The sequence below is a fragment of the Nomascus leucogenys genome, chromosome 13, assembly GCF_006542625.1.
Source record: "Nomascus leucogenys isolate Asia chromosome 13, Asia_NLE_v1, whole genome shotgun sequence".
Lineage (NCBI taxonomy): Eukaryota > Metazoa > Chordata > Mammalia > Primates > Hylobatidae > Nomascus > Nomascus leucogenys.
The window spans coordinates 2,239,199-2,263,081 of record NC_044393.1 but is presented as its reverse complement, the minus strand read 5'-3'; the positions used below and the strand labels follow the sequence as shown (position 1 = coordinate 2,263,081).

The window sequence follows — 23,883 nt, the reverse complement described above, 5'->3', positions numbered from 1 at the left end:
TTCCAGCATCAGCAGACAGTGCTGGACCTGGACCGGGGTCAGAAGCAGTGCCCCCCACCCCCAGCCCCCGGCACCATCAAACCTGCCACCTCCCTGCACCCCCCTTGCCCCCCCCTCCCTTCCCCCCTCCCCTTGCTATGCCTTTTCCCCTCCTCCCTGCACCTTCTTCCCGCACCCCCGCTCCCCTCCCTCCTTTTCACCCATCCCTCCTCCCTGTAAGCCCCTCCCTGCTCCTTGAACCCTCCTTCCCCTTCCCTGCACCTTCCTTCCCCCTCCCCACTGCCCCACCCTCCCCTCTTCCCCACCCGAACCTCTGCTTCTTCCATTTGGCGCCTTCCATGTTCCTGTCTCCACACAGGAACGCAGCTTTTTTATTTTTCACTCATTTATTTTTGCAGCGTTATTGAGATAGAGTTGATTGATGTATGGTAACCTGCATATATTTATCGTGTGCAATGTGGAAAGTTCCGACACTTTACACACCTGTGAAAACATCACAGTCAAGATAACTCTCCATCACCCAAGTTTCCTCACGCCCTTGGCCGGCCTCTCCCATCCCATCCGCGAAGGCATCCCAGGGCCTTTCCTCACTCCCATCACTGCGCTGCCCAGCATCTCCCACAAGTGGAAGCAGCTGGCTCCTGTTGTCGCGGAGCGTTCTGCTGTGGGGTAAAATAAAGCTACTGTGAATCTTGTACAAGGCTTTGCTGGACACCTGCGTTCATTTCTCCAGAAGCAGCGGTGAGAGACGCCATGTTTAACCCCTTAAGAAACTGCCAGAAGGGTGTGAACCACCGTCCACACCCCAGCACCTCCAAGAGCTCCGTGCCCTCCCGACACTCGTCCTGGTCCCATCCTCACAAGTGTGTTCCTGGTATTTTGTTGTGTTTTTAATTTCTAAATAAGCTCAGGAAACATGATTCTCAACATCCTCCTCAGACGCACCCAGAGAGAAGCCGCTTCTCTTCTGCTCACACCTGAGAGCTCTCCTGTCGACACGGGCCCTTCCCCAGCCCCAGCCTTTTCCACCTCAAGCCTCTACCCAGCCCCTTCGCCAGCCAGGAGGCTCCCCAGGGTCCAGCTCCTGCAGCCCCTGGAAGGGCTCCCGTGCCTGAGAGGCGCTCACAGCACTTGCTAAGAACATTGAGAAAAGACAGCTGTACACATACCCATCCTTCTCAAACAGAAATTCCAGCAGACAGATAGACGCATGCTCATCCTCTAACAGAAATTCCAGCAGACAGATAGACACATACCCATCCTTCTCAAACAGAAATTCCAGCAGATAGACGCATGCCCATCCTTCTCAAACAGAAATTCTAGCAGTTAGGACTTAACAGCCTGACAAGCAGCTAGCTGCGTTTCTAACAAGCAGTGTGATCTGTCTTCTAAGCAAGTCTTGAAGGTGCCCTGGGAAGCTCCCGTTCGACCTTCCTGGTGAGCTCAGCGTCACAGGGACTCTGCCCAGCCCAGCTTTGTGTCAACGCTCTGCTGCGCGTAGCCAGCCCCACCAGGCAGGGGGCTTCGGAAGGCTGCATAGGGACTAGGGTCTTTCAAATCGCATAACCATCATCGTGAGATCAGGCACTGGTTGAGCACTTGCTGTATGCATGGCACTGAGGACACAGGAAGCCCCGATGGGTACCCGAAGCTGCTCAGACCAATGAAAGCCTAGAGCAGCACAGATGCCACTGCCTCGGCGGTGGCCCTGGGTGGGCAGTGCCCTGAGGGCAGGGCCAGGTGAAGGCTCAGGGGACCGTTTCTTTTTTTTTTTTGAGACAGTCTTGCTCTGTCCTCAGGCTGGAGTGCAGTGGCATGACATTGGCTCACTGCAACCTCTGCCTCTTGGGTTCAAGCGACTCTCCTGCCTCAGCCTCCCGCGTAGCTGGGACTACAGAAGCGCACCACCACGCTCGGCTAATTCTTTATATTTTTGCAGACACGGGGTTTCACCATGTTGGCCAGGATGGTCTCGATCTCCTGACCTCAGGTGATCCGCCCGCCTCGGCCTCCCAAAGTGCTGGGATTACAGGCCTCGTGAGCCACCACATCCGCCCAGACTTTTTCTTTTTTAGATAAAATTACACTTGAATTCATTTGTAGACCTAATATTAAAAAGATTTTTTTTAATTACATTTGAAGGCTACCGTCTGATAGAAGGGAAAACGCCAGCAACTGACTGTGGAGAACCACCAGATTTGTAGTCAGAGCAGCACTGGAAAAACGATGACAACTTCTCGGGCACTCGCCCCACCATCAGGACACTCGGCCCCCCATCGGGGCACTCGGCCCCCCATCGGGACACTCGGCCCCCCATCGGGGCACTCGGCCCCCCATCGGGGCACTCGGCCCCCCATCGGGACACTCGGCCCACCATCGGGGCACTCGGCCACCCATCGGGACACTCGGCCCACCATCGGGGCACTCGGCCACCCATCGGGACACTCGGCCCACCATCGGGGCACTCGGCCCACCATCGGGGCACTCAGCCACCCATCGGGACACTCGGCCCCCCATCGGGACACTCGGCCCCCCATCGGGGCACTCGGCCACTCATCAGGACACTCGGCCCACCATCGGAGCACTCGGCCCAACATCGGGGCACTGGGCCCACCATTGGGGCACTCGGCCCACCATCGGGGCCATTATATGCCGCGAGTCCTTTGGTGCCAGATCCCTAGTGCGGGGCCACGTCACCCACCTGGGTGGGGCCCAAGCCTTTCCCGGGTGCTTAACTGAGGTGCCCTTACACTGGCTCAAATGCACAGATCTTACCTGTCGGCTTAGCGTTTCACACTGGCACGCGCCTGTGTGACCCCCACGATGATCAAAACAGAACACTTTCATCACCCCAGAGGGGCCTGGCGCCCCTTCCCGACAGTCTCCTCACCAGAGCCCCACGCCCTGCTTCTACCCACTCATGAACTTCCATCAGGTGGAATCAGAATGCATAGGCTTCTGTGTCTGGCCTCTTCCAGTCAGCATAGCTCTTCTGAGATTCAGCTATGTCGTTGAGCATATCAGCAGTTCATTCCTTTTTATTCCTGGGGGACGTTTCACTGACTAGATACACCTCCGTTTGACTCTCCATTCACCTGCCGATGGGCATATGGGCTGCTTCCATCTTGAGCATCAATGAACACAGCCACTGTGAACATTCTTGTATGACTTTTTGGCGGACAAAGGAACTCATTCTCAAGTAGATGCTTAGGACTGGAACTGCTAGTCACAGGATAGATGTGCATTTTGCTTTATCACTGTGTCACACACCAAATAGATGCACATTCAGCTTTGTCACTGTGTCACACACCAGGGAGATGTGCATTCAACACTGGGTAGATAAGCATTCAGCTTCATCACTGCGTCACACACCGGGAAGACATGCATTCAGCTTCCTGTGTCACACACTGGATACACATGCATTCGGCTTCCTGTGTCACACAGCACGCCACCACTGGATGAGAGTCTTTCAGATTCAAGCCCTGAGGGGGGGCACACAGTGGAGTCTCGCTGTGGTGTCTATTTGCATTTCTCTAATGACCAGTAATGGTGGGCACCTTTTCAGTTGCTTATCCGCCACTTGCGTATCTTTTCTGAAGCACCTGTTCAAGTGTCTTGCACATTTGTTATTGTCTTTTTATTACTGAGTCGTGGAATTCTTTATTCCTGTGTCATGTATAAATATTGCAAATATTTCCGCAAGTCTGGGGCTTGCCTTTTTACTTTATATACCTTTTTTTAACATTCTAAAGAGAAATTTACATTCCATTTTATTTTTTCTCAGTAACATAGCAAAACAATAAAGAAAAAAATACGGATTCGTATCTAAACTTTTTCAGAAACAATGTATTTCATAAAAATTGAATAGACACTTTTTTCTCACTGTGTTCATGAAATCTAAATGATAGATTGTGGAATTCATAAGTGTGGTGAATAAGCCAGTCTAAAGAAAATCTCCTGTGCCTCCTGTACCACAGACCACAACATGCGACTACCAAAAAGCAAAGGTTCCACTCTGACCTTGAACTAAATGCTGACCAACCTCCAAGGGCATCTTGATGAGCAAAAGGCTATAGCTTTGAGGCCCAATTTATCCATTCTTCTTCAGGATGTGTGCCTTCTATGTGCTTAGAAATCCTTGCCCACTCCCAGTCATGAAGACCTCTGATGCTTTCCAGGTCTCTGATCCACCTCAAGTTCATGGTTACGTACAGGGTGAAGATGGACTCCAGGCTCACGTCTCCCTCACAGGGCACAGAACTGCACCAGGGCCTTTGGCCACGCCTGTCTTTGCTCCCACGCCACGACATCCTGATTGCTGTCACTTCACGGGAAGTCTTGAAATGTGGGAGGGTCAAGTGCTCCATTCTGTTCTAGGCTGTCTTGGCTATTTAAGTCCTCTCTGCATTTTCTATATACATTTGTGGAATCAGATTGTCAGTTTCTAGGAAAATCCTGCTGGGATTTGGTTGAGCTGGCATTGCATCTGTTTCTCAGTTCCGACAGACTTGCTGTCTTCAGCAACAGTGAGTCCTCCCTACTAGCACTGTGGTGTCGGCCTCCGCTGAGGGCTTCGATTTCTTCAGTTCCAGTGTAAGGATCTCATACATCTTTCGTTCGGTGTATTCTTAGGCGTGTGTTCTCCGTGCTATTGTTGACAGCATGTTTTTAACCTGCTGGTTGTTGGTTGCAAGTTCACGGAACCACAGACGCCTCCAGCTACCGGCCGTCTTTGGGAGTTCACGCGCCGTGCTCAGTGTTGTGTTTGTAGGTTCGTCTGGACTTCCAAGGCACAGTCATGTCACCTCTGAATCCTTTGTTCACCTTCTTCCTCTCCACACTTGATGCCTCTTTTTCTTGCCTTTTTGCCCAACTGGAGCTGCCTGTATGTGGGGAGCAGAGGCAGCAAGAGCGGCCGTCCTGGTCATGTTCACGAGGCTGCTCGTGCCCCAGGCTTGTGCAAACACCCAGATCAGACTGAGGGCAGCCAGCAAGTCTGTGATGAGATGCGAAACAGCAGCTACGGGTCTCAAGAACACAGTACAGCAAACATGCCTGTGGACCTGGTCTTCTGGCAGTGCACGGCTGAGGGTAATCTCTCTTATGTTGGCCTAAGCCTCAAGTCAACATGACCATCCCACGCAGACTGACTGGACCCAACAGGAAGAGCAGAGGGGCTGGAATGAAATCAATCATACTTGCAGAAATTCAAGTGCAACTGCCCTTTGTACCTGATTAAACTAATTTATTTCAGGCCAAGAACTTTGTGAAAGGCAGGTATGGGTCATGGATGGAAAGCACAGGTGTGACCCCATCAGTGAACAACCCTGGCACAGCCTGCAGCGGGAAGCTGGAGAGGGCGCCCACGAGTGCTTCCTGCCGAGACTCTCGGTGTGGTCACAGGTGTCCAGGGTGAATTGTTTCCTCCTTAAAAAAGATACGGAGGACTCTTTACCCCCGGTCCTCAGAATGTGACTCTATCGGGAGTTAGGGTCTTTACAGAGATAATCCAGTCAGAATGAGGTCGTTTGGGCGGGACCTGATCCAACCGGGCTGGGGGTCCTTACAGAGAGGGGAAGCTGGACCCAGAGACCGACATACACAAGGGAGAAGCTATGGAAAAGCAGAGGCAGAGATCGGGCGCTGTGTCTAAGCCAAGAAACCCAAAGGTGCCAGGAGCTGCCAGAAGCTGGGAGAGCCAACCCTTCCCCAGAGCCTGGGAAGAAACCCACCCTGCTGGCACCTTGATCTCCAGCCGTGGCCCCCAGAGCTGTGGGATGATCTGTGGTCCTTTGTGACAGCAGCCCCAGTAGGGCAGTGCAACAGGTGTGGGAACACGGGCAGTGTCTCCAGCGGAACTTGTAAGTAAACCTGCATATCGCTGTGGGTCCATCACAGTAGGTGGAGTGAACGTCACGATGGGATACCGACTCCAATCGCATCAGAGACCGTTCCCAAAGGCTCCCCAAGGTGCTCGAAGGCAGGGAGCAGTACACATTGGCGCTGAGCCTCTGAGAGCCCTGCAGGAGCTGTGACCTGTCAGGACCAACCTATACCACAAACTGCCCTGGAGACGCCTTCTCTCGCCACAGGAGGTCTGCATCAGGGCTGGCGCCCTCTGGGCACCTCAGCCGGGCTAACCAGGTGCGTTTCTGTGTACATCTCCCCCTGGGCTGGGCCTCCCCCGACCCCCCTAGCTTTGCCCAGCTCATCTCCACCTGTGAGAGCAGAAGGTGTTAAGCGCAGCCGCCAGCCCCCAGACTCCACACACAGAGTGGCTCGGCCCCTGTCCTCACAGAGAAAGTTCTTTCTCCCGGCTCTGCTGGGGCTCAGCTACAGATTCCAACAGGTGGCTCAGAAACCAGCACCTCAGCAGAGCTGGAGTGCAATCTGGCAGCAGAATCTAAAACTGGAAAACGGGGGAAAAATAGGCAAAACAAATACAGATAAATTTGTTTTTAATAAAGGAGTTAATTTTCTTTCAATCCTATATAAAACAATAGCAATTAAAAACTTCATTTTTGAAAGTAAAATATTTACATATGAACAAGTAACTGTGCAAAATTTACATGAAAAAATGGAAAGAAAGGGATTTCCTAAAAGACAAAATAAAAGGTGTAACAGTTCTCAGGTATTGATAAAAAATACTGATCAGCGTTCAGTTCACACGCGCTCGAATTAAAAGTCTAATGTGAGAATTCACACGGAGAAAGCCGGAGTATTTACAGTCATAAAAGTACTATCAATAGACAATTTCATACAATAACCTCTGAAAATAGAAAGAACCAATTAGTATATTTGTAATAAAAAAATAGGTACAAAGAAGGGGCTTTGCTCTGGACGTCTGTAAAGTCGGCCCAAGGCTTGCATACAGTCTCTTAGCAAAATAATTATAGTTTACATAGCCATTTCTATGTCATGTGCCAAAAGTTATGTACAATTACTGACAAAATACACCAACCATTTTTCAACACTTGATTCACACCGAGAAACAGTCTTTTGATGATTCTTCTCAACTTTGATTTTATTTAATCTAGGTTTTCACTTTTAGCTAAAAAACACAGTGCAAGTAAAATATATTTATGCTGAAAAGGTTTTCATCTCTTTTAACTTTACAGCTTTACAAACTATAGCAAATAAAATGCATTTGTACAGATGCTGACCACACATTCAGAAGGAGCCACCTTTGCTGGGCTCGGCCTCTACCAAGCAGAAATGCGATTACACTCTGAGGCGGGGATGCTACGATGAATTGTGTATTCCTCCAGGATTCTCAGCGGAGTGGAGGGGAGGGCAGGGGAGGGGAGGGTGGGGGAGGGGAGGGCAAGGGAGGGGAGGGGGGCAGAGAGGAGAGCCGGAGGGAGGGGAGGGAAAGGAAGATAAATAGTCTAAAATATCAGTTTGCTTTGCCAACTGACTATTACACAAATAAAATAAATGAAATGAGGTCATCGGCTGTAGACATACACCTACATAGTAAGTTAGGTAGAACTAAACCAAAATGCACAAATAATGCAGAAACTGCTATGAGTTGACAGAGGGCAGCTAATTATTTGCTAACGATTCCATCAGTCTTTATATATGGCTTGTTTGGCAAGAAGGCCACTCAATCAAGATGAGTTAAGATTTAACTGTCCTTTAAGAGTATCCACAGGCCTTTGTGTTCTCTCTGTTACAGAAACGTATTTTCTTTCACACTGAAGAGTTGATTTAGAAACAGGAATATAAAACTGTTCCATTGTAAAGAGGTGGCTGTTTTTTAAACAATATCCCATTTGCTTGTTACAAAAAGGCGTAATCTGCAAATATATAAAAAGTCCCCAGGCGTCCTCCTGTGTCACTTAAGGAATGCTTTGTAGAGCAGCAGTGAATGGCTTGTCTCACGTTCATTTTCTAAACAAAATATGAGGTCCCTGAGGTTGACCCGCGTGATTCTTTGTCGCGTGAACTGTCTGGGGGTTCCGACACCCGAGCTGCCTGGGACCACTGAGCCGGGGCCCGACCCCTGGTGATGAAAAAGGAGAAGACAGTGTGTTAGTGGGGCTCAGAGTGGGGCTTGCAATGGGCCTGTGTATCTGAGCCAAGTACCCTGATTCCAGAGGAGGCCAGGCCTGGCATGGGCTCCTTCCGGTAGGCCCACAGCTGGAGCTGGGGTGCTGTCCAGGGCCCTGCCAGGGCAGGGGCAGGAGGCCCCATGCTGAGCCTTCAGGACAGGGCACACTCAGACGCTGCCCAATGCCCCACAGTGCTCAGACCTGGTCCTGAGGCTGAGGATGGACCAGGGGGTGGCACCCACCCAAGGCAAATGGCTGGGCGGCCCCAGGGCCACCCTTCATGTGACCACAGCTGGACTGCCTGTGGACTCAGCTGGGGCACAAAAGCCACACTGGGTCTGTGTGTGTCATCCCTGCTTGGCTGCTGAATTCCTGCACTGGGAGGCCTGGGGTTGGCTGGGACTGGGCATGCTGGGTCAGCTGGGAAGGCTGGGTTGCTCAGTGGCTCCCACAGTGATCCCTGAGCCTCTGGCTGGGCCCTGGCTGCACAGATCCTGCCTCCGTCAGCCCCTACAGATAACCAGCTGTCTCCCGAGCTGCCTCAGATGTGTTCCTGCTTGGAGAAGCATAGATGCTGGGTGCCAGCTCTTGTGGAGAGCTCCGGTGGTTTCAGCTGATGACACCTGCATGACACCACCCAGCGGGGCACGCGCCACACACACGACACCGCCCAGAGGGGCATGCGCCACACACACGACACCGCCCAGAGGGGCACCCGCCACACACACGACACCGCCCAGTGGGGCACGCGCCACACACAAACGACACCGCCCAGCGGGACACGCGCCACACACACGACGCCGACCAGAGGGACACGCGCCACACACACACGACACCGCCCAGAGGGACACGCGCCACACAACTCCCAATGGCTGTTGTTTCCCCATTTGGCACGAAAACTAAGGTCTGCTCCGATGGTGAAAGCTGCTTACGTATATTTAAGTACAAAGATTACGATGGCATCTTTACAGCACATTCTCAACCGAAGTTAAGACGCTGGAAGGAGCGGATTCTGCTCTGTGTGCCAGTGGGAGCCTTGCTGTGAACAGCCGCAGGCGACTCCCAGGCTGCCCCAACATGGCGCCACCCCTCATCCCGTCCTTCGTCCCATCCCCACTCTGCCACTTTCAGTTCAGGCTGGGAGCATGGCTGCCTTGTGTGATGGCATGCAAGTGTGTCTCTGACCCACTGCATTTTCTTTATTCCTGTGAGATTCAAACAGATGAGGGCACCCGTCTCCGTTCAGACGCCCTGCGCTGTGAGGGCTCTTCTTCAGACCTGCCCCGGGTCCCTTTGCTACTGAAGCCACCGCGCTCCACACTAGCTCATTACAAAGTGATCCGCACCTGAGGCCAGGCCTCCCAAAAGAGAACTCAGGCGGGACGAATGACAGTATGCAGGGTAAGGGCGGGGCTCTCACAGGCACCACCCAAACAGGCTGTAAGACCCAGTGACACCTGCTATAAATTCTGGACTGTGTTTGATGTTTCTATCTTCAAAATAGTTCAGCAGCCAAAAAAGAGGACCGGGGTGAAGGACAGACGCTCATCTCAGGTGCGCAATTTAAGGGCTGCTGAGGGTCAGAAATCAAGATATTCTAATGCAAGTGTCAGTACCAACCAAGGGAGGGCGCGTGACCAACCAAGGGAGGGCGCGTGACCAACCAAGGGAGGGCGCGTGACCAACCAAGGGAGGGCGCGAGACCAACCAAGGGAGGGCGCGAGACCAACCAAGGGAGGGCGCGAGAACAAACAAGGGAGGGGGCGAGACCAACCAAGGGAGGGGGCGAGAACAACCAAGGGAGGGGGCGAGAACAACCAAGGGAGGGGGCGAGAACAACCAAGGGAGGGGGCGAGGCCAACCAAGGGAGGGGGCGAGAACAACCAAGGGAGGGCGCAAGACCAACCAAAGGAAGGGGTGAGACCAACCAAGTCCAGGGGGTGAGACCAACCAAGGGAGGGGGCGTGGGACCAACCAAGGGAGGGGGCGAGATCAACCAAGGGAGGGGGTGAGATCAACCAAGGGAGGGGGCGTGAGACCAAACAAGGGAGGGGGCGAGATCAACCAAGGGAGGGGGCGAGATCAACCAAGGGAGGGGGCGAGACCAACCAAGGGAGGGGGCGTGAGACCAACCAAGGAAGGGCACAAGACCAACCAAGGGAGGGGGCGAGATCAACCAAGGGAGGGGGCGAGACCAACCAAGGGAGGGGGCGAGAACAACCAAGGGAGGGGGCGTGAGACCAACCAAGGGAGGGGCGAGAACAACCAAGGGAGGGGGCGAGAACAACCAAGGGAGGGGGCGAGAACAACTAAGGCCAGACGGTGCCTCCTTGGGGCTGAGGCCACCCCCAGGGCCCAGCACACTGAGAAACTGATGCCAGGCCCTGCTTCTGTGCCAAGCTCTGAAGGTGCACTATGAATGAACAACATAACTTCTCCAGATTCTGTGAGTTCTATAAATACAAATTTTTCTTCAAAATTTTCTTAAATCTTAAAAGAAAAAGAAAAAGAAAGTAAAAGAAAAGAAAAGAAAAACGCAAATCTAACCTACCGATACTCCAGTTGCCTCTCTCTACACGGCACACTCCCGCTTCTCCCCAGCCCACCTCGCCCCGGGCAGGAGGGGTCCACACTCCCTGTCTTTCCCATAGGGTCTTTGCTTGCAGAATTCTATGTGGATTTTGGCTACCGCTGAGGGTCTGCTGCTAAATGGCTCTGAAGATGGAGTGGAGATCTCGCGGGAACCTCCCCCTCTCTTCTCAGGACTGGGGCTGCTGGCGGACCAAGGCCTTCTGTGTCCAACCCACACGGCAGTGGCAGTGGCTTTCCTCCCTAGATTCATCCAAACCCCTCATGGGCTGTGCCCGTGGTGGGCGCAGCAGCCCGGGGGGGCGCAGGCAGGGACTGGTCATGGAGCCTGCTGGGAGGAGAGTGCCTAGTGGGGGCTTCCAGCTCCCATGGGACTCCTGAGAAAGAAGTGCCTGCGGGGACCAGGGCCAAGGCACCCATGGCCACTCTAGAGGGACTGTGGCCCGTGCACACATGATGGCGCAAAGCAGAGCCTGGGACGACAGACAGCTCCACAAGGGCCGGCACCAACATGGAGCCCTGGAGGCCTCAGCCTAAACAACTCCAAACACAGGGCCCTGGGGTGTTTTAGGTGCAGGTACTGGGATTAGAAAACAAGCAAAGCAAACCAAAATCCCCATGACCTTGGACATACCACATGAACCCTCCCTTTGCAGGTCCCCGCCTCTGAAACAGACACCCCTCGCCCCATCACAGGGCTCTTAAAAGGATCAAATGAAAGTAGGCAATCTCTCCACTGCACATGCACCATAGGCACTCAATGTCGAAGCCAAATGCAGAGTCGCTGTCCGCGGAACCGCCTGGTGCAGGGTCTGTGCCACCCGAAAGTCAGGCCCCGCACGGTCAGCACCTGGGGGCTGTCCGGGAGGAGCGCGTCTGCTCCTGGGGTGGGAGCCCCTTGGTCCGTCCTTTACTCCGCCACGGAGCCCCAGCCGAGCAATGGGTGGAGAATGCTGTGCCCACAGCCGCCCCAGGCAGCAGGTAACAATAGCCCATACCGCACGCACTCCAGCCAGCTCTGCCCCGAACGCGTGCGTGCCCTCTCCATGCCTAACCATTTATGGGGTGTCACACACACGAGCCCAGGTCACTGGCAGCACGTTTTGAAGAACAGCAGTAGTAGCGAAAAACACTCAGACACACAGCTTAGAAAGTTAGCATCACTTCCGGGAGGCCGAAGACAACCTGGCTGCCGAGCTGATGTCTCCCAGCCTCTCTTCCAAACACAGTTCAGCACAAGCAAGGCACACAGGTTTACACCAGCATCACCGTCTGCACAGGACGAGGGCGCCTAGACTTCAAAATCACCGCAAGTCGGCGCAGAGTCAACACAGCCTGAGCCTGATCCCCCTCGTCTCTCCCCTGCAAGGCTGCAGTGGGGCAGGGTGGGACAGGGGTACGTGGGAAGCCACTGCTGAAAGACTAAGCCACCCCACGTCCCAGGGCCTGAGAGGTGTCCAGGAAGGTCAGTACGGACCACAGGGCAGGGACCACCGAGTGCAAGACAGGAAGGGTTTGTCAAGGCAACATGGCGTGTCCCCAGAGGAGCCCTTTGGCCACTGGGTGGTGAGGCAGAAAAGAAGGAAAGGGGGAAATTCTGGGTCCTGCAGGAAAGGACCTGGAGAACCGGAGGACAATTTCCGTCCCGCACACCAGCAAGGACCTGCTCAAGACCTGGACTTCCCCATGCAGACAGCAGAGGGCGCCAGGAACCCACAGATCTGGCAAACACCCCAAGGCCACCAGGGCGAAGGGACAGAGGCGGTAAAGCCACCCAGAGCCACGGGAAAGTCAGAGAAGAGCCAGAAAATGGGGACTCCACACACATCAGAGAAAAACCCATCCTGGAACAACAAGAAAATTAACAACACTCTCAATACAGGAAAATCTGCTTAAGTGTGCACTTAATAGGATATGAAAATCACCTCAAATCAGAACCTCAAAAACTAGGAGACAAATTTTTATAAAAACAATAAAATTACAAATGCAACACCAAAAGGAAATAAGAGTTAACTGGACTTAAGAAAGTAATGGAAGGAAGAGACAAAATTATCTCAGAAATGAATAAACTGCAAACAGTCTGAGGGAGGGGAGGCGGTGAAAACGCAGTAAGGAACCCACGAAAGGCAGTCAGCCAAGAGGACAGAACCGAGACACAGAAAGGAGGAAAAGGGTCAGGAGAAAACAGGGCAAATGAGAGCTGGGCGAATCTCCCCCTCAGGCAGAGTGGGACATTCACACCGTGACCCAGGAGACGTTCCCAAAAGACAGCAAACCCACACCCCACCCGAGAGGAGACACCAAAACCCACACCCACCCGAGAGGAGACACCAAAACCCACACCCACCCGAGAGGAGACATCAAACCCACACCCACCCGAGAGGAGACACCAAAACCCACACCCACCCGAGAGGAGACACCAAACCCGCACCCACCCGAGAGGAGACAAACCCACACCCACCCGAGAGGAGACACCAAAACCCATACCCACCCGAGAGGAGACACCAAACCCACACCCACCCGAGAGGAGACATCAAACCCACACCCACCCGAGAGGAGACATCAAACCCACACCCACCCGAGAGGAGACACCAAAACCCATACCCACCCGAGAGGAGACACCAAACCCGCACCCACCCGAGAGGAGACAAACCCACACCCACCCGAGAGGAGACACCAAAACCCACACCCACCCGAGAGGAGACACCAAATCCATACCCACCCGAGAGGAGACACCAAATCCACACCCACCTGAGAGGAGACACCAAAACCCACACCCACCCGAGAGGAGACACCAAACCCACACCCACCCGAGAGGAGACACCAAATCCACACCCACCTGAGAGGAGACACCAAAACCCACACCCACCTGAGAGGAGACACCAAAACCCACACCCACCAGAGAGGAGACATCAAACCCACACCCACCCGAGAGGAGACACCAAACCCACACCCACCCGAGAGGAGACACCAAAACCCACACCCACCCGAGAGGAGACACCAAACCCACACCCACCCGAGAGGAGACAAACCCACACCCACCTGAGAGGAGACAAACCACACCCCACCCGAGAGGAGACACCAAACCCACACCCACCCGAGAGGAGACACCAAATCCACACCCACCTGAGAGGAGACACCAAAACCCACACCCACCCAAGAGGAGACAAACCCACACCCACCCGAGAGGAGACAAACCCACACCCACCTGAGAGGAGACAAACCACACCCCACCCGAGAGGAGACACCAAACCCACACCCACCCAAGAGAAGACACCAAACCCACACCCCACCTGAGAGGAGACACCAAACCCACACCCACCCGAGAGGAGACACCAAAACCCACACCCCACCCGAGAGGAGACACCAAACCCACACCCCACCCGAAAGGAGACATCAAACCCACACCCCACCCGAGAGGAGACACCAAACCCACACCCACCCGAGAGGAGACACCAAAACCAATGCACTGAGAGGGCTCAGTGGGTGGCGGGACTCTGAGATGCAACCTCATACACTATGGGCTCTCAGAGCCGAAGGCAGGGCTGCCGGGGAGGAAGAGAAGAGAACCCATGAAGCAGAAGGAATCAGCCTCCACGGCTCCTCCCAGCCTGCACCCCCGTCCCCGCCTGTCCCCCACAAAGCAAGAACAGAAAAGACTTCTGAGCCAGCCAAGCCGCCTCCGGTCAGGGCCCAGAAACAGCCTCAGGAATGGGAGGAAGAGCCTCCTCTGTTGGGCGGGAAACTGCAGGGAAGAGACACTCAGGCTCTGAGTGAGGCGGAGGCGGGAGAGGGAGGCTGAGAACCAGAGTGTGCCTCCCCTGTGGAGGTCCTGTCACCAAAAGGCAGTGGAGGAAGCCACGAGGGCTCACAGACGCCGACGGCCAGCAGTGGAGCTGCCGGGCCCGTTCAAACTGCACGACTGCAGCGTGACAGTCCTTTGAGACAGGAGACCAGGGCGCTGTCACTAGTTTAAGTACAAAAGTAACCAGGAAGACACAGATACGAACCTTCCTAAATTAAAAAAAAAAAAATCAATTAAAAGAGCAAAGAATAAACATCTCACAGAAAAAGAAACACAGCAAATATTTAAAATTCAGGCCAGGTACAGCGACTCACACCTGTCATCTCAACGCTTTGAAAAGGGAGGCCGAGGCAGGAGGATTCCCTGAGGCTGGGAGTTTAAGACCAGCCTGGGCAACATAACGAGACCCCATTCCTACAAAATATTTTAAAAATTGGTCAGGTGCGGTGCTGTGTACCTGTAGTCCCAGGCTACTGGGGCGGCTGAGGCAGGAGGATCCTTCTTAAGCCCAGGAAGTCAAAGTTGCAGTGAGCTATGATCACACCACCACACTCCAGCCTGGGTGACAGTGAAACCACGTCTCAAAAGATAAATAAAAATTTACATAATTATAAAATATTATGATAGAGTCAAGACAAAACATGTCAGTCCTATCAATAAAGGTAAATGGGCTTAACTCACCTATTAAAAGAAAAAGATTTTTCAATTCGGCTCATAAACTGAGACCAAACCATATGCTACAGACAGACACAGAAAACAAAGTGATTCAGAAGGTGAAAAGTAAGGATCTCAGGGATTGTAGGCTGGGGGACAAGAAAGACACCCAGGGTGACGGTCTGACATGTGACAAAGACAGATACTTTCTAATGCAAAAAGTCACAGCTGCCAACGAAGATATGACACATGGATATTTATGCACCAAACAACACAGCAGCCCCTAACAGTAAAAACGCAGGAGACGCAAGGAGACAGAAACATGCAGTCATGGCACAGCATGCCCGCTGCAGAACAGGAAGGAGACAGAAACATGCTAGCGGCAGTCATGGCACAGCATGCCCGCTGCAGAACAGGTCAAGTGGACAAAACTAAGCCAGCAGCCAGGAGACTGAGTGACCTCATCACTGAGGGGCAGCTTGGGGATGCCCACCCGCTCTTCGTGTGCCTCAGCCCTACGCACCCACAGCACATCCACAGACGCTGATAGTACCACCCAGACCAGCAAACACAAGAACTATGACAACACACGTGTCCCACGTGTGAGGCTGGGGAAAGAGCTGCCTCTCTCACACGCAACGGGGGGACTTGGCAAAACCTAACAAAAGTGCACACACACCAACCCCTCAATTCAGCAATCCCATCTCTCAGAACTCAGCCCCAACAGCAGGCCTCCAACAGTACGAAGACACACGTACAAGGTTACTCCTGATGGCATCACCTGTCACTGTGTCAACAGCCTAGATGCTCACACGAGAGAGGGTGAAAAGCTACGGGACATCAGCACGATGAAGTGCCACCCAGCTGGGAAAGAGGAAGCTCTTGATGCAGTGACACGAGGGCAGTGCCCGGGAACTCTGTCAGCTGCAGAGAGCGAGAGACTGTCACTGACCTGTGCTACACTGCCAGGGAAGGAAAAAGATGCAGGAGCTCATCTGTTTGCATGGTGAGTGGAAACGGGGTGCAAAAATGGAGGGACGGGAGCAGAGCAGGAGGAGGGAGGGTGCAGCAGGACGAGGGAGGGTGCAGGAGGAGGAGGGCGAGCAAGGTGGGAGGAGGGCAGGGGCGGCAGGGGAGGGAGGGGGTGGAATGGGGAGGACAGATGTGGTGGGGGAAGGGAGGGGGCAGCAGGAGAAGGGGTCGGGGGGGTGGGAGGATGGGTGTGGTAGGGGGAGGGAAGGGGTGGTGGGGGAGGGTGGGCAGAGGGAGGGAGAGTGTGGTGGGAGAAGGAGGGAGTGGTGGGGGGAGGGAGGGTGTGGTAGGGAAGGGAGGGGGTGGTGGGGGAGGGAGGGCGTGGTGGGGGGACGGAGGGGTGGCAGGGGAGGGAGGGTGTGGTGAGGGACGGAGGGCATGGCAGGACACCACTACAAGGGGCACTGCTTTCTATACTTTTTTGTATAGTTCTGACTCTCGGGACCATGGCAATGCTCCACCCCTCACAAACAAAAAATCAACCAAGATTTGGAGGAAACCAACAGGAACACAAACAGTGACCACTAAACCCGAGCTGTGCTGCAGGTGAGTGATGGCCACACTGAAGGGTGGGCAGGAAGCCAGGCCTAGTTGTGTGTGCCGGCAGTCTCAACTCCTGGTGGGGCTGAGGCAGGAAGATTGCTTGAGTCTAGGAGCCTCAGGCCAACCCAGGACACAGAGCAAGCCTCCATCTCTAAAAACAAATAATTAAAATTTAAACATAAAAGGTAAAAATGAAAGGATGAGCAAGAACAATACTCGTCTATGTAACTTTGAAATGTACTATTTTGACCTATGAGGTTAAATAAAAGGGCCGCACAGAAATGCTACACTCTAGGTAGTTAGCACATTTGTTTCTCACACGGCTTGGCAATCCCAAAGGTCCTTTATCTGTACGTTGGAACTGAACACAGAAGTACATCTACTGTGGGGGATGAGAACCAGGTTCCCATGTAAGGCATGAGGGAAGCTAGAATGAGCCTGTGACGTCAGACTAGATCCTGAGGCCTGAGGAGAAGTGAGAAGGCCACTGTGTTCAGCACAGGTGCAGGTGCAGACGAGTGTTTGTGTGCGTGCACATGCCCCGGTCCACCCGGAAGGCCTGGATGCAGGGACACCCCAGGAGCAATGAGCACACCTGCCACCCAGAGTATGGTTCTAAACACCATCCCCAACCAAAGGAAGCACCGTCCCCGACCAAAGGAAGCACCATCCCCAATCAAAGGAAGCACCGTCCCCGACCAAAGGAAGCACCGTCCCCAATCAAAGGAAGCACCGTCCCCAATCAAAGGAAGCACCGTCCCCAACCAAAGGAAGCACCGTCCCCAACCAAAGGAAGCACCGTCCCCAATCAAAGGAAGCACCATCCCCAACCAAAGGAAGCACCGTCCCCAATCAAAGGAAGCACCGTCCCCAATCAAAGGAAGCACCGTCCCCAATCAAAGGAAGCACCGTCCCCAATCAAAGGAAGCAATGCCCCTCCAAGAAATCATGGAAAACAGAAGATGTGCTGGAACATTCTGTGGTATCATAAAGTCACCAAATCCTCTTGTCATGTCACAAGGACATGGAACCAACCTGAAGGAGCTCATGATGACCAGAGCCGGGCTGCTCAAGCAACAAAATAAATAAACTGTAGCAGCGGCTTGTTACCTACAGAAGAAAATAAACATCTATGCTAATATAAGTAAGTAACTGAATGAATTAACAAGTGGGAGAAATAAGGGAGAAGGGGCAGCTCTCTTTACAGAATTCCAATTAATAAATGTAAACAGAAAGAAATAGAAAGTCAGAATCAGATGCCACAGCAGCCTCCACTGGCAGCGTCCTTGCGAATACCCGTGCGGGGGCCGAAGGCCTGATAGGAAATGGTATCAGCAGCCTCCAAGTGTCTCCTTGAGATACCTACTAATTACAAAGAGAAAAAGAGTAACTCTGACAGTGGAGAAACCAGCCAACCCCACCTTAACCAAGCTCCAAAGTCAGCAGCAGCAGCAGCCAGGCGACACCAGCTGCCTCCCAATACAGTGCTCTGAGAACACGCCAGCCCGCCCGTGGCATTCTAGCTGAGATTCTACAGCCTGGACGTCATCACAAGGAGACGCCAGACAAACGCAAACTAAGGGAACATCCACCAGACAAGGACCAGCGCTCTCCAGCACGTCAAGGCCATCAAAGACCAGGAAAGACTGAGCAGCTACCACCAAGCACAGGAGCCGAGGAGCCGCAAGGGTCCCGGGGCAGGAAAGGACATCGGGGACACTGGTAAAAATCAAATCAGGAGAAAATATTTGCAAAAGACACATCTGATAATGGACTATTATCCAAAATATACCAAGGACTCTTGAAACTCAACAATATCCACAATAAGATACTCCACATCCTCCGTCACCAGGGAAATGCAAATTAAAACAAGATGCACACAACTACTAGAACAGCCAAAACCCTGAACACGGACAGCACTGAACACTGGTGAGGATGTGGAGAAACAGGACCCTCAGCCGCAGCTGCAGGGAATGCAACATGGCGCAGCCGCTGGAAGGCAATCTGGCGGTTTCTTACAAAACTAAACGTGCTCTTACCACACGATCCAGCAATCGTGCTCCTTGGCATTTACCCAAAGGGGCTGACAATTTATGTCCACATGAAATCCTGCGCACAGATGTTTATACCAGCTTTCTTCATAATTGCCAAAACTTGGAAGCAGCCACAATGTGCTTCAGTAGGTGAGTGGATAAAATAAACCGTGGCACATCCACACACTGGAATAGTGCTCAGCGCTGAAAAGAAATGAGCCATCAAGCCATGAAGAAACATGGAGGAGCCTCAGGTGGATATTCCTGAATGAGAGAAGCCAGTTTGAGAAGGCTGCATAATTTCAACCACATGATATTCTGGAAAAGGCGAAACTATGGAGACAGTAAGATCAGTGCACCAGGGACTGAGAGGAGGGGAGGGATGAACGGGCAGAGCACAGACGAATTCAGGGCTGCGGAACAACTCCACATGATATGGTACACATGGTGGGAACACATCATTCTACAGTTGTCGAAACCCACAGAATGTACACACCAAGAGTGCACCCTGATGGGAACTATGGAAGCGGGGTGAGAAAGACGTGTTGACATGGGTTCGTGGATTCTAACAAACGCACCACCCAGCCAGCGGGGGAGGCTGCGCACCTGCAGGGAGGAGTGTATGGGAAGTCTCTGTACTTTTTTCCCCTCCTTTTTCTGTGAACCTAAAGCTGCTCTAAAAAATAGTTTATTAATTTATTTAAAGTTAAATTAAGGGAAAAATCAAATAAGGTCTTCAGTGAACAGTATCATATCCACGTTTAACATGAGGCGAAACTAGGTGAGGGGTAGATGGAAACTCTCTGTACTGTTTCTGTAACTTTCCTGTAAGTGTAGAATTCAAAATTAAAAGTTAAAAAAAGAAGACTTACCCTTAAGAGATATGCTAAAGGAAAAAGAAAAGAACAATTGAGCATCATCTTTGATGAGGAAATGTGTCTGAAGGACTTTTACTTTCTGGGTTTTGTGTTAATTGTTACACAGATAACACACAAAGATCCCCAAAGTTCACAAAAGGCAAGCGGAACAACTGCGAAACAACTGCTCCCCAAACAGACGCCGGCGCCAATCTTCACCCACTCAGCAGCGCCTCACCTGGGTCCTTCCCCAAACAGACGCCAGCGCCAATCTTCACCCACTCGGCAGCGCCTCACCTGGGTCCTTCCCCAAACAGACGCCGACGCCAATCTTCACCCACTCGGCAGCGCCTCACCTGGGTCCTCCAGGTCCGGCTTTCTCGATACTCCACGTACCTCCCAGCCCCACACCCTGGCCCTTCTCGTGAGTGAGGACATACGAGCTCCCTTACTCTTCCTCAGAGGCTACTCCGCACATGTTAACACTCACATCCAATCCTCCCTCCTGGCGCAGGGACCCCAGCAGATAAAATGGTTGGGAAGCTGGTTACACTGAAGAAAAACACACACACACTGAATGATGGGAACCAGGTCCTTCACTGTCTGAGAAAGGACTAATAGACAAGGATGGGGGACGGCTAAACAGAAGCCCTGGCGTGATAGGAAAGGACCGTAGTCTCAACACGAACACACAGGACCCCTTCGACATGGAACGGCACACGCCACACACTCCCCTACATGCATTTGGGTCCTGAGCTCTGGCTGCTGGCACGGCCTGGAAGCAGGGGCCCCAGCAATCAGCACACCAAGTGCCCAGATCCTGGCCACTCAACACCACACTCCACTAGAGGAACCAGAGCTCCAGGGGAGCTGCAAAGTGGGCAGGGAAAGTGCACGTGGCAATAAGGAATGCCACAGACAAGGGACGCGTCAAAGGATACAGACTCCAGCCACAAGAAGCTCCCACCAAGCAAGCCTAGAAATAATGAGAGTGCTGATCAGAGCCCACCAAACACAACAGGGGTCCTGGCACCCACAGCACTGCAGTGAGTGAATGAATGAGGGGTCCTGGCATCCACAGCACTGCAGTGAGTGAGTGAATGAGGGGTCCTGGCATCCACAGCACTGCAGTGAGTGAATGAATGACGGGTCCTGGCACCCACAGCACTGCAGTGAGTGAATGAATGAGGGGTCCTGGCATCCACAGCACTGCAGTGAGTGAGTGAATGAGGGGTCCTGGCATCCACAGCACTGCAGTGAGTGAATGAATGATGGGTCCTGGCACCCATAGCACTGCAGTGAGTGAGTGAATGAGGGATCCTGGCATCCATAGCACTCAGTAAGTGAATGAATGAGGGGTCCTGGCACCCACAGCACTGCAGTGAGTGAATGAATGAGGGATCCTGGCATCCACAGCACTCAGCGAGTGAGTGAATGAGGGATCCTGGCATCCACAGCACTCAGTGAGTGAATGAATACATGAGCGAACGAATAAACCAACGAGGAGGGGTGAAGCTCTGCTTCCCAGCAGAGGGCAACCAGCAGGTAACAGAAGGGGTGCCTGAAGCATCCCCACAACTGGGCAGCCCCAGGGTGGCGACACAGGCAGGCGGTTAATGACATTGAGGCTGTGGGTGGAGGTGCGATAAGGGTGGGGCATCTGTGTGAGGTGGGAACATGTGAAATGCTAACACAGCCATGGGAATCGGCCAGCATGCTGTGGAGAAACACAGCCCACAGCAAGTGCTATGCTGGGGGTGGTAGCGTCAGTGCTAAGCACCTGACCAGGAGGGCTACCTGGTAGCCACCTAAGGTATCAGCCACACGAGCACTTAGGGTGCTGGGTATCGTGTGAGAACAAGGATTAAAGTGTACATATTGAAAAAACACAGGAGTGCACGCAAACACATGTGGGGTAGTTGGGACGAAGCAGACAGCGTGCTGCTCACACACCAGAGTCTGCACGGAGCTCCTTACTCTGTTCTTGCAACTTTTCTGTAGATTTGAAAACTACTTCAAACTAAAATAACATTTTCAAAGTTAATGTATTCTGGAAGACGATGACGGGGGAGCATAGCTTCTGGATCTTCCCAAAGCTCCACATAAAAGAGCAACTACACAGCAAAACCGAAAGCCAGCGGACAATCTTTAGAACAAAACCGATGCAGATGAACCACAAGCAGCCATCACCTGAAGGACGCTGCAGAACCGGACCCCGACGGGCCTGGACCCAGGAGCCAGCAGACTTCCTGGGAAGACTGGCAGGTCCCTCCGAGAGCCGCAGTCAAACCTGGGGCAGGGGAGGACCAGGGAGGGCAGCCTGGCCACCGCAAATGCCCACACTGACCTGCCAGGGCTCCTGCAGCACAGGGCCTCATGCAGGAGAGAACCTGCTGGGAGTGAATCAGTACTGAGCAGGACAGGGACAAGGAAGGCAAAGCAAGGTCCAGATGCTTGGGAGGCGCACAGAGCCCTGGAGCCACAGAAGCTGAGGACTCCCGTTCTTAACATCATGCGAAAGTAACCGCAGAGGAGCACCACAAAGTCAGCAAACGCTGCGAACCACGTGTCCTGTTACAAGTTCGAGAAACCTAAACTCATGTCGAAATTAGCAACAGAAAAACATCAAGGTCAAATCCCAGGCAGGTTACTATGAGAGAAAAAGAGGATAAAAAGTAGAAGAGCATCCCTACAGACCACAGAAGACCTCAGAAACACATACTCAAAACAGCAGGTAAACAGCAAATCATGCCTTAAGAGAAATGGAAGCCAAAAAAGACAAAAAAGATAATTTTTATAAAAGAGAAAAATTAGGCCAGGCACAGTGGCTCACACCTGTAATCCCAGCACTTTGGGAGGCTGAGATGGGCAAATCACTTGAGGTCTGGAGTTTGAGACCAGCCTGGCCAACATGGTAAAACCCTGTCTCTACCAAAAATACAAAAAAATTAGCTGGGTGTGGTGGTGCGCACCTGTAATCCCAGCTACTCAGGAGGCTGAGGCAGAAGAATCACTTGAACCCAGGAGGCAGAGGTTGCCGTGAGCTGAGATCACACTGAGATAGAGCCACTGCACTCCAGCCTGGGCTACAGAGGGAGACTCTCCCTCAAAAAATAAAAATTAAAAAAAAAGAGAAATTAGGCTGGACACAGTGGCTCAGCAGCATTTAGGGAGGCCAATGTGGGAGGACTGCTTGAACCCTGGAGGTCGAGGCTGCAGTGAGCTGTGATCACACCAGTGCACTCCAGCATGGGTGAAAGAGACCCTGTCTCTAAAAAAAAAAAAAAAAAAAAAAGAGAGAGATTTTAAAAATTAAGAGACTGTAAAAAGTGCTCCAGCAGGCAAAGAAGATACAACATGTGGAAAATGGGAATCTCTGAAGAAAGAAACAAGAGAACAGAACAAACACAAAGGATCACTATTGCAGATGTTCCTATGAGACTTGAGACCGCACTGAAAGAACACAGCCAGTACTGAGAACACCACCCCAGCAGAATCAACCCCAGGACGCACTCCAGTGGGATGACCCAGGTTCCGAGAAAAAGGACGCCCAGGGAAGAAAAACACGTGGCCTACAAAGGCAGTAAAATGAGACTCTCATTAGATTTGGACAGCAACACTTTAGGGAGGAAATAATCCAGAGTAACGTCTTTAAGACACTTCAGGAAATACAACGTGAGCCAAACAACAGACCTTCAGGTACAAAGGGCACAAACTCATCAGCAGGTGGGAACTTGGGAGTGGCTGTTCCCATGAAGGGTTCCAAAACAATCTAGCAGAGAATGAGATTTGGAAAAACCAAAATGACTACAGAGACACAACATAGAGACGAGTCACGGCATTAAACATGTCATTATTTATGGCACTAAAACTCAAAGAGGGCAAAAGGGAGAGCTTACGGTGTGTAACAGCTAAATGTTTTGACAACATAAATACAGCACAAAATACAAAACGGGGCCAAGGGAGAAAGCACATGAACAACTTTCGGCTGTTTCCACCACCCTCGGCAGGAGTGCCCATATTCTTATTCTCAGGCTATATCCAAAGGTAGGAGATATTTTAATTCTATTATCTCCTATGTCCATGATAACCGGGATTCTTTTTTTCTCTCTCTCCTTCTCCTGCCCTCCCCTCCAACTCCCCAGCCCCCAAGCCCTTGGGGCAGCCAAGGGCCACAATTCTTACTGTAGAAGATAAAGACGTCATTTTGAACATGGTAACTCCTATACCTCTGAATTTGAACTACCTGAATTAGAAATATCCATACAAAGCCATGAGACCCTGTTTTTACACACATTTCCTAGCTCTGTCCACTG

The 23,883-nt window shown here is 52.4% G+C and overlaps 1 protein-coding gene across 1 annotated transcript in view; it reads right to left on the bottom strand.

Annotated features, from left to right (window-relative positions):
* Positions 1-6,441: 6,441 nt before the first annotated feature.
* The window catches only part of TAF4 (TATA-box binding protein associated factor 4), an 88,861-nt gene continuing 71,419 nt past the window's right edge, over positions 6,442-23,883 (bottom strand). Inside the window, exon 15 of the mRNA XM_030826256.1 lies at positions 6,442-8,005. Within this exon, the coding sequence (XP_030682116.1) occupies positions 7,838-8,005 (168 nt within the window). The 3' untranslated portion in view covers positions 6,442-7,837. The remainder of the gene's footprint in view (positions 8,006-23,883) is intronic.